This window comes from Aplysia californica, unplaced genomic scaffold (assembly GCF_000002075.1).
Source record: "Aplysia californica isolate F4 #8 unplaced genomic scaffold, AplCal3.0 scaffold00167, whole genome shotgun sequence".
NCBI classification, from domain to species: domain Eukaryota; kingdom Metazoa; phylum Mollusca; class Gastropoda; order Aplysiida; family Aplysiidae; genus Aplysia; species Aplysia californica.
This window is the reverse complement of record NW_004797437.1, coordinates 1000716-1012149: the sequence shown is the minus strand read 5'-3', so window position 1 is coordinate 1012149 and position 11434 is coordinate 1000716. Positions and strand designations below refer to the sequence as shown.

Below are 11434 nucleotides of genomic sequence, written 5' to 3'. Positions count from 1 at the left end.
AAATAGCACATCTCATTTTTGGGTTATTTTTTAAGTAAATGTAAAATCTATTTAATTAGACTATAATTTATCATCTGCCTGCCTGTTTCCTTTTGGGACTGCCTGTTCTTGTATGAGTTGTGTCATTCTGTTTGAGATTTGTGCCAAAATAAAACTGGCATGGTTGAGATATGCCATTTTGTAAGCTAGACTTTGGACACATGCATTTTCTTTTTAAAATGTGCAATGCTTTCAAGGTTCTGGGTCACTTCAAAAGGTGGGGCACATTATGCTTAGATCCAATCTTTCAAGGTTCATCCTTTTAGTGATGTTCACTTGTCTCTTTGGTTTTCGGAAAAATGCTACCTTCTGTCAAATGTCCGGCAATTCCAAACAGAAACATTGAATTAGATCTACTAGTGGTTTTTAGGTCCTGCCTATATTTTGGAAGACAAAGTGTAAGTATAATATTATAAAGGCGACTTACATTCGCCTGTAACATAAACTATATTCCACGTTTATTCACAGACATTGAATATGAACAAAGGTAAACAAACGTACTCAGAGATCTACTAAAGCTAGAATCGAAACTACTGCCGGTTTAAATATATGACAAAGTTCGCGAACTATGATCTTATGTCCGCTTCTAAAATAAAAGTAATTTTCTTGATAGTCGAATAGACTTCGTAGTGGGGTTCTCGTGGTCTAAGGGTTTGCCTCTCATTCAATAGGTCCCGGGTTCGAATCCGGAGAGCGACGGAAAATGTTCTTCTTCAAAATGTTCTCCTTTCACCTCCTTTCCTGCTCTCTAACCCTATTTTGTTTGTCTGCTTTCGTCTCCACTTTCTGCCCCCACCCCCTCCCATTTGCCCCTTCCTCTGGGTTCCTGACTCTTTCTGCAGCCTTTCAACTGTTACTCCTCGGTTCCTTCTCTCTGATGTCTTTCATCCACACCTCTGATCTTAGAGTTGGTAAGATCTAACACCTAACCTTCTCAGATTACAGCGAAAATCTAGGAGGTCCTGTGTGCAAGCTGCGCACGTTAAAGATCCCTTGATGGTCCAAAATCGATAGAAATAAACTTTGGCCACCACCCGGGAAAAATTCGAAATTTCCAACCAACTGACAAATGTTAATGTGTCCCGTGCGCTTGATGTGACCTTTTGAAGTTGCGAGCGCCGTAAAACACTTACTAATTATTTTTTTTACAGACCTGGGAGGGGAAAAGAATAGGGCTGACGCTCAATCTGAGTGTCGCAAGAGTCAACTGAAGACTCCAAGGTGTGGCTGCCGAAATTATTCACCTGGTCCTAAGTTTCATAGTAACACCCCTTTCTTGTAAAGAGATCCAAACTTCAAAAACTCTAACAAAGGTAATTAAAAGTGTAAATTTCTTGGGGGATCCTGATACCATTAAAGAAATAAATTATATTGAAATGAAGCGTGGTGGCAAAAGGAAACCACACAGCGGCTGTGTCCACTGCTGACCAGGACAACAAAATCGGGACATGGAAGGTAAAGACCGTGTATTATACAGATGAAGCATTTCAGGTTGCTGCAGAAAGTAAAGGATACAAAACTGATATTTCGGGATTTCGTGAAACGGGATGAAACTAATCAGGACAACGCATATTTCCTACGAGGGGTGTTATTTTATATTCAAAACTTATGGACAACAGCTCAGAATGCTCAAAAAGAGTAGCTTTCATCATGAGAAATGTGTAACTAAGGGTGAAAACAAATCAACAGAAAATAAATATAAACATCAGACCATAAAAAATGGAATCAGATTGGACACACCCTGGGGAAACCGAACACTAATATTACGCATCAAACTTTTAAGATTGAATCTGTGCTCAGGGAAAGAGAAGGAAAGGAAGGCCTAAAATCATTTGGGGGAGGGCCTTAGGTTCCGACAGAAAGAAAATGAGAATAGAAGTGGAGACTGTAGCCCAGGACAGAAGTACATTGAGAGCTTCTGTTGGTGTTCCCCGGAAACTGGTGATAAATGTTGATGACAAGGATGAAATTTCTTGACTGTTCTCCAGTGATGAAAAGCCCGTCGCATTCATCTACTCAATGCACCTAATATCTATACCAAACTACACAAAGGGCACGACTCGTTACGCAAGATAACGCCAAGAATGACAATTTTGCAATTAGCTGGATGGTGAGATATGATATTGTCAAAATAATAGAAGATGCAGGATGGCACTACTCATGAACTGATATGTGTACCATTTATTTTTTATTTATGTTTTGTTATTGTAGTACAAAAACAGAGGAGAATTCTTGGCATCAAATGGCAAGATTAAATACCAGACATCGAAATTCTCAAAAGACTTCGATGGGCTTGCCTTTTCGTAACAATGCCTGATTTCAGAATCCCAAAGGCAGTGTTCAATTCTGAACTGTCCTCGGGGACGCATAAGGTTGTTGCACCAAAACACGCTACAAGGACACCCTGGAAATGTCTCTGAAGGACTTCAACATCAATCATTTGACATGGGAGAGACTTGTTCCTGACAGACCAGTTGGAGAGCAGCAGTCACATTGGGCAGCAAATCATGAGACATCACAAATAAGAAATGCTGAGATCAAGATAGAAGCCCACAAGCTGCGCACATTCACTAATGGAAGTGGAGCCTTTAAATGTTTAAGATGTGGCAAAATGTTTTCATCCAGAATTTGCCCCTTTAACCACAACAGAAGCCACAAGTCATCGTAACCTTTAATTCTTCTTTTTTTTTCTATTCCACTGGAGAATAAACATTCTCCTCTGCGCATGTATTGTTCATCGTCAGACATTGACAGACGAGCTATTATTATTACAAAAACAGACCTGCACATTCTTATTTTAATGTTACCAAAAGATAGGTATAGTACTGTACCACCAAGCAAAATAAAAGGCTAGATCTAGTTGCATTTTGGCATTACTGTGACTTATGCCGTTGTGCTTGCCCAGTGACGTCTGTTGTTTTGTAGTTCTCTTGCTTTTGCAGATAAAATTATTGCCCTATAAGCCCAGTTGTTACATTTCGAAGGTGAAGGGTTTTTTCCTCTGTCACATGTTTTGTCACATGCTTTAAGCCAGTTTCCTTCCCAAACTCCGTCTTTCCTATCAAATATTTATCATACATACCTTTCCTCCTTTTTGTAACTGTTATTCTCTTTTAACACATGTAATCGACGACACTTATACGCCCTAACTGTGTTGCAAATGCCGTAAAACGCTCAGTTACATTTTCAAAAAGTATTTCTGTTTAATTTGGGTGGGAGTAGGTGTTCATTATTCTTACGTGGAGCTAAGACCGACACCTAGCCAAACATGGACCCATTCAAACAAATCAATATCCCCTGTGGTCATTAGTTTGCCTCACTAAAAGCGACGTTTTGACTTACCAAAAAGCATAGAACTAAGCTGACTTTCAACATCTTGCGTGAACTCCTTTTCCCTCAGTTATTCAGATGAGGACAAAAGTAAAACTTGAAGGCCAGTATCGACGACAGACGTGTCTGCTTATCTGTCTTCCTAGGTAAGTGTTTAATATGCTCACAAAAATGCATTATGATTCAATATAAAGACATCAACCTCTACCCCTACCCCCTTTCCCAAGTAAAAATAACTACCTTATCTCGTTTTTTTAGTTTACAATTTTCTCATTTTTTAGAATTAAACTGACTGCCTAATTAAACCATAATTTGTTATATTTCAGAGGAAAAGTTTGCTTTTTTCCACCATCATTTGTTAAGTCATTCTAGTCCACGAACCTTCTGTTATACTTGGGGGGAGTGGAGGGTGTCGTTCTGCCAAGTGACGCGTCTTACTGTATGCAGTTACGATAAGAAAAAAAAGCAAGTATTATGAAACAAAAACTTGAAATTTCTTGGGCTCACATTCTTGCTATTAAATTGACGAGAAACCGAACACTTTAAGAACGCAGTCATGTTAACCCCACCGGATGTATTCTGAACAAAGTGTAGAACAGTAAACTGCTGGGAAACGAACAACTTTTTTCCATTTTAAACGACAGATAAAAGGAAATAAATTAAGGCAACCACGCCCTCAAAGACAGATGATACAGATGATGATGGCGATAGTGATGATAATGATAAGTGAAAAAAAGAAATGTGTTGAAACAATTGTAGATATACATTTACATGTTCTTTTGCCTTGTATTTCGTTTTTAAAATAGCTATCTATCTTGAATAGCAAGGGAGATATTTGTGATTAAGGAGGTGAAGGTCGTTTTAGAAGTAAAATTAACGAGAAAATTGCCAACAACGTTTGGTGACTTCTAAAGCTTCGGTCGCCTTGGAAATTGCAAATCCTCATGTTTTGTGCCTTTGATTACCGTTTCGTAGTAGAGTCCACACAGTAATGTACTTTTGAATGGATGTAAAAAAGAAGTTAAGCATCCAAAAAATTGATAAACATTGCCTATGGGGAGGAAAATACTGGTTCCTTTAAAATCTATTTTAACGAGCGCCCAATTTTACCTCGATGCAATGCAAATTTAATACTGTATTTTTTGGAATTTAACCACTCAAACAACGAGAAAGAGAACAAGAATTGCTACTTTCGCGGACAAGAATGAAAGGGGGGGGGGGGCGGGGGGGGCGTGGTTATAGGAGTGGTTATACTGATATAGAGAAGCCCAGACAGAGACAGTGACTAAAACATTTTTTGACATTGTTTAAGATAAAAAAGGGGAGGGGGGGTAAAGATAAGGCAAACAGGGCGTGATGCCCACTCTTACATAAATTAGCTCCACGACGAAGATAAAACATGAACACTGAAAAAAATGGCCAAATACGAGAGAAATTGTTTGACCTTTATTGCTGTATTATAACAAATCGGTTCTTCTGAACTTGCCTCAGCTCTCAGTGTTCCTCTGATCTTGGCCAAATCTTTTTTTTTCTCTGAGAAACCAGCACCACGTTTTGTTTGGGGGGGGGGGGTTGTTTGTTGTTTTTTGTTTTGTTTGTTGTTGTTTGTTTTGTGTTTTTTTCTGTTTAACTGTTTTTCTCTCTCCATCTCTTATCTTAACCCTCAGTGCTGTCTTAGTCTCAGAAAATGAAACGTTTACGTAACGAAGTCTGTTGTTTCCCTTTTCTTGCCCTTATCTTCTTCCGCTAGCTTGGGATGTTTGTTCGCAGGCACGAAACGCTAGGATGTTTTTGATGGACGGGAGCGCATCATACCCGGTTGTCTCGAACACGAACTGGTCAGATGGGGCAGAGGCGATGTCCTTCAACTCCTGGTCATATACAGAAGATCCCACTCCTGGTTATGAAAATAAAATGATTTAAAATGAGTTAAGCCTTCATCATTAAAAATCTATGGCCTATTACACGTTCACTTAAAACTGACAACCGCTCGTCCTCTTTAAAATCGACTGTGATAAGTAAATACCTTATTATGTTATTTTGATTTTTTTTAAATCTTTTCTGCGTTCATTAAAATTCGGGTAGAAAATGAGTCATCTGCGAGACATTTTGTTAATAGTAATATGCTGGTTCCGAATTTGATGGCATTTTTACGATAGACCGTAGTTTTTAATAAGTTTATAAACAAATTTGTTATTGGCGGCGGACCGCAACTTAGTCTTGTACAGCCTGATGTGTTCTGTTTCGTCAGGCCGTATGGTCGGCTACAAAAAGAGCAGGACCTTCGGGCTGCCGTCCAGTCAAAATTCAAAATTACTCCTACCCAAAAACTGAAGCTACTCTCGTCAGCATAACTATTCAGATTAACGGTACGAGACTGCCTGTCATGTAACGGCTCATTTTACGTTCTATGTAAATAAAACAGCCATGCACTTACATATCAACTGCACTTTATGTGAATTACAGACAATTATCCCCTGAGATTTAAACGTGTACGAGAAGAAGATGGTAAACGATCAGATGTATCCTGAGAGAGAGAGAAAGAGAGAGAGAGAGAGAGAGAGAGAGAGAGAGAGAGAGAGAGAGAGAGAGAGAGAGAGAGACTTAGAACATTACAGTGGCAATCTACCAAGGCAAACCACGCATCTGGTGTCAGTTCTGAACAATCGGACAAGAACAGTCGTTGCTACTCAGCAGACCTACCAACGCCATTATGGTGTTTAGATTAACACGCCTTTCATTTAAGTTATTTAGGTGACATGACGAACGACTTTTCACGCCAACCTCCAACTGGACCGAGCCGAATGGATGGAAAGCCATAAAAACTCACCCAAAACAATCCAAGTTCAGTACGCCCCGTTATGGATTCGAACCAGGACCATCCGCTCTGTAGTCCAGCATGACAACAATTGAGCTAACAGTGCGCCCCAGATCAAAGAGAGTCGACAGAGAAAAGCCAATGTGGACACTCCCCCAATAAGTAATTACTGACCTATAGCAAACACAACAATCTGCAAGGGCTGTAAGCAAACCGACCTATAGCAAACACAAAGGCCCCGGAGTTTTTGAGCGCTTTGGCCTGAGCCTGAGTGTCCAGGTATTTCTGTGAACGGCCGTCAGTGATGACGATGACAACATGGGGCACATTAGACCTGGAAAAAGAAACAGGTAAAAGGCAGTGGAGAACAGCATTATTAAATAAGTAAGTACGTAAGTAAATAAGTAAGTACGTAAGTAAGTGCGTAAGTAGGTAAGTACGTAAGTAAGTAAGTAAGCAAGCAAGCAAGCAAGCAAGCCAGCAAGCAAACAAGCAAGCAAGAAAGCAAGCAAGCAAATAAGTAAGCCCAGAACTCAACGCCAAGGTACACATAGGGGCGTTAATTTTTTTGCACCTTAGCTTTGCTATTATAATCGTTTATTTTACCAACATATATGCATACAAACACTCACCCACACCCACACCCACACCCACAAACACACACACACATACACACACACACACACACACACATACACACACACACTCACACACACACACGCACGCACGCACGCACGCACGCACGCAAACAACCATACACACAGGGGTATAATCAAACACGCCTGTGACTGTGAGCACATGTAAACAGACACAAACAGATATGCGGTTAAGCTTTCCACCAAGTTTCTCCCATTTCATTTTCGCCTTTGGAACGCAAGAATTAAACCCTGTACTGAAAGGAGAAAAACTCCCAAAGACTCCCAAAGACTCCCATCCAACATGAATTGAAATGTGCTGGAAGACACTATTCCAAAGGCTACAGGACGAGCAAAAAGAAAGAGGGGTGGAAAGTTGAACATGAACAATAATTCAGAAGAAACAAAAACTGGAGCGAAATGGGAATAACATTGGCTAGGGAAAGCACGTCTATCCCAGTCTGATCCTTACCAGCATGAAACGGAACTACCATACTTGTAGAAGCAGTGGCGGGCGCCATTGGTTCAATTGATGCAATCGCTCCACCTAACCCTGGCCTTCACACCCCCCTCCTTTTCTATTTGTTCTAACCCAGTCAGTGCTCTAAATTTACAATACTACATCCTTGCGATCCGTCACCCGCTGGCTGCGCCAGTGAAGAGACAGACAGCAAAGATGGTTTATGCTGGTGGCACCGCTTGCGGTAGTGTCTGCGGGGAGCAAGCAAAATCTTTGCATCGAAGTAATTTGGTCACTGTAGAGAAATTTAGGCATCGTTTTTCCCGCACAAGAAGAAAGGTGCATGAAACTCCTCTTTGCGGCACCAATTAGGTGCAAGCGAAAAATTTGATCCCTGTTTCCGCTAGGCTAGCCTATCTACTACCCTAACTCAATGAAGAATGGGTATCGAAACTGTTGTCTCCCTCTATTGTGTAGCAAGTCCTGTTACTGCACGAAGTAATTAGAACTCTTTAACTATTCTCAGATTGTGAGCATAGTGAGTTGTTAGTATTGTTTCACTTTATTGCAGCTTTTATACCGTTTCATCTAGAAACAGTTGTAAATATCGATAGATGTAGATTACGGGATATCCTACAGATTCTAACTGACTTTCTCTAGAAATATTTCCAATTATGCACCACCTTGTCTGTACCCCACGCGACGCCACTGTGTAAGGGGATTGGGAATTGGAGTAGGGGAGAGGGGAGAATGGGGATCGTAGGAGACATGCTTTGCTGGACAGTGAGATCACGATATTATCCGTTGGTTACTATGTCCTCTGTCCGTGTCTCTTCTGAGCGCGTTTACTTGTCAAGGGTTTGACCTCGCTCAAAAGCAACATATCAATACAGGGCCATTCACTGAAATGACTAACCTAAGTCTGGTAAACTCCTAAACTAAAAATCAAACCGACAGAAGTGTACCTGACACCATGTTCTGAGGTGAGCACTGAGCCGTTGACCAGTTTGAGGGCAGCTCCTGTATTGGTGTTGCCTCCAGTGTAAAGAATCTTCTCTGTGCGATCTGTCACGTCTTTCTTCAAGTAATATTCGTCAAGATGGAACTCCACTGACGCGTTGGTGCTGTTGAACGAGGGAAAGAAGGAGGCGGGGCGGAAGCAGAGAGTCAGGGTGGGGTATCGGTTAAAATGGGAGAATATGGGAGGGGGCGCTCTAAAAAAACAGGAAGGTGTCGAAATTAATAATTTATCTACGTATCAATAAACTTATAAAAAGGTGTCCCCATAGCTCTATCGGATGGATGTTGATGCAGACATGGCGTCATTAGCACCCTAGTGTCATGGCATAAACTCAACACTTAATGGCAACGCTGCTTGAGGGTTCCACGGCGTACAAGTCCTAATAGATTCGAATCTGCCCTTGCGGTCATCTCTCCATAGTGGTCACCTGTATTAAAGACTTGCTGTCCATCAGCGGTTCCTGTCCAACAGAGCCACATTTAATCATTTTCACAACAAGTCGGTCTTAAAACCTGCTCATGGTGGTCATTCGATCTAGAAGTATTCCGCCAATCCGTTCTCAGACCGAGTGTATACGTTCAATCAATGCAAAGAAGCTCTCGTCATAGACATTTTTTATGTTGATTTTCTGTTGGTGTTTATCACCATCATCGCTGCCTTTCTCAAAGGCCTTCTCATAGTCAAGAAAGTTGGCAATCAACTGATAGTCCCTCTCCAGGACCTGTTCCACTATTATCCTCGGCGTGGCAATCTAGTTGATGGTGGACCGATTTTCTCCTACTGGTGACTGGTGAATCTTAGGTAGCCTTGTGAATTCTTTTGTGATGAAAAGCAGAACCTTTAATGACAAAACTGCTGAAAGCACCGATATCTGAACTCGCTCACCATATGCGTTCATTTGTCCCAAGCCACGTTGTCCCCCAAACCTAGGTTGTCCTCACGTATCTCGGCATTGGCGTTTCCCACTATGATGTTGACCTTTTCAGCTCTAAAAAATATTTTTAACTTGGACCTATCCTTAACAGCCACCTGTCTCTAACGGCCATTTTCTCTGTAATCTTGAGTGACCATAATGGACAAGTTGGACTACACGTTAGATAGCACTGATATAGCTTGGAAAAACACATCCTCTGAGCAGCAGAATATAACAAGGAAAAGTGACGGTATCTCAGGACTACCTGAAGGAGACGATAGCGACTCTGGTCTTGTCTTTGCCAATGTCAAACATCTTAATGAGGTCTGATACAAAGGTCAGTTGTTTCTTGAAGTCCAAAATGTAGATACTGCTGGACTTGTCCAACGCGAACACCACTTCTGCTGGCTTCTGTTGGCACTCTAGGGGTGGAAATACAAGAGGCATGTCATTGGGCTGGAGTTAGAGACGGGGACCGGAGGGGAGGGGGGGGGGCAGGGAAAAAGGGAAGAAGGCAGGTATTTGGAAAAGCGAAAACGGCATGATAGTAGAAGTATCGACAGCCATGATGATGATTTTAATTATGTTTATGGTACGGTTGGCTATGATTTGGCTTTTCATCGGAATGTTGCTGATTCTGTGCTGACTACCGTTATTGGTGATAATAATAATGATGATTTGTTACTTACCCCCTCCCCCTCTCCTCTGCCCCTTCCTATTCTCTCATCCCCTCCTCATCCTTTTCCTCCTCCCCTTTCCCCTCCTCCCTTCTTCTTTTTGTTGTTGTTGTTGTTGTTGTTGTTGTTCTTCTTCTTCTTCTTCTTCTTCTTCTTCTTCTTCTTCTTCTTCTTCTTCTTCATGGTATCGTCTTGGACTTTGTTGTTGATGTATCCTCACGTCGTTGTTGTCACCACCAACGCCATTTCTTCTCTACGACAAGTTTATCGGCCAGCACAATGGACGCCTCTCACATCTCACAAGCAACAGCGGTATCTCTTTCACGATGTCCATACGTAAATACTTCTTTATTTGACTGAAATTTGATAGAAAGGTACATCGAAATAGCTCACCTTTCTCCGCAACTGCCTGGTCCATGGGCATATCTGTGGGTCCAAGATCTTGATCGAGGTTCGACGAACGAGAAGGGTCAGGTTGAAAGGGGAGGTGGGGGTGGAAGAAAAGGGAACAGTATTCGAATATAGATAATAATATAAGAGTATGTTACCAAAACTCTGTTGCTATACTACATTGTCAAATATAAATTTGTGTTAAGAGCAAAAGAGAAATATTCGATTTTCCTTTCTAGAAACGGGTCTTTTGCGTTGATAAATCTGTCTCTTTTCTCTTTCCTTTTATCTTTTTCTTTCGTATTTTTGTTTCTTTTCTTTCCTTTTAATTTGATTTTTTCTGCTGGACAGCTTAGGATCAGACATAATTTCTACTTGGACAAAAGAAGACCTCTCATCCCAACAAAATTGTAATTACCCCGTTTACAACACGGTTGATTAAAAAAGCACAGTTTCTTCGTCCTGTTTTGTGGAGCATTTCGAGGTTTACTTTTAGGATAAGGAAAAAAACCCAACTAATCGAAGACTAAGTGAAGGGGGAGAGACATGGTGATTTGGGAGGTGACGTTCAAATTAGCCCATTTTGAGAAATACGCGTTTCAAGAAAATACAGCTCCCAGTTTGAGTAAATTAACTCATATTGATATACGAGAGGAAATCGTGCTATGCAACGCCAGAAATTTTGTCTTTTCATATTTTGTAGAAACAGATTAATGGAAAAAACTGCATTTCCTCCAAAATATTTTTTTCAATTTCTTCTGTATTTCCTCGAAGTTTACCAGTGGTAAAGTCAGCACTCCACTGTTTACCAGTGGATTTCAATAAAATATAGCTGGATTAACAGCAATATGACTTCTCATATTGTATACAAGGTGACAGGATATCCTGTTTAGTGTTCTATTATTAAAATTGCGCCTCAAAACGTCAAAAAAGATCATGTGTTTTTCCTCAGATTGAAATGGCAACCCTCTTTCAAATTGTATTTCTAAAAGCCCTGAATATAATGAATATAAGTGTGACAGGCTGTGTCTATATTTTAAAAAAGGAACAAATTGCTTTTACTATTATCAGAGATCGCTATGAATCCAAGACAGCCATCATTACCTGGTTATTTTGTTGTTGATGTTGTTTGTGGTTTGTGTTTGTTTGTA

The 11434-nt window shown here is 40.8% G+C and overlaps 1 protein-coding gene across 1 annotated transcript in view; it reads right to left on the bottom strand.

Moving 5' to 3' along the window:
- Positions 1–4800: 4800 nt before the first annotated feature.
- Positions 4801–11434, bottom strand: part of LOC101856653 (collagen alpha-1(XII) chain) — a gene marked incomplete in the record, with an annotated part of 17109 nt that continues 10475 nt past the window's right edge. Inside the window, 5 exon segments of the mRNA XM_005097917.3 lie at positions 4801–5266; positions 6406–6521; positions 8248–8406; positions 9482–9638; positions 10287–10334. Of these exon segments, the coding sequence (XP_005097974.2) occupies positions 5103–5266; positions 6406–6521; positions 8248–8406; positions 9482–9638; positions 10287–10334 (644 nt within the window).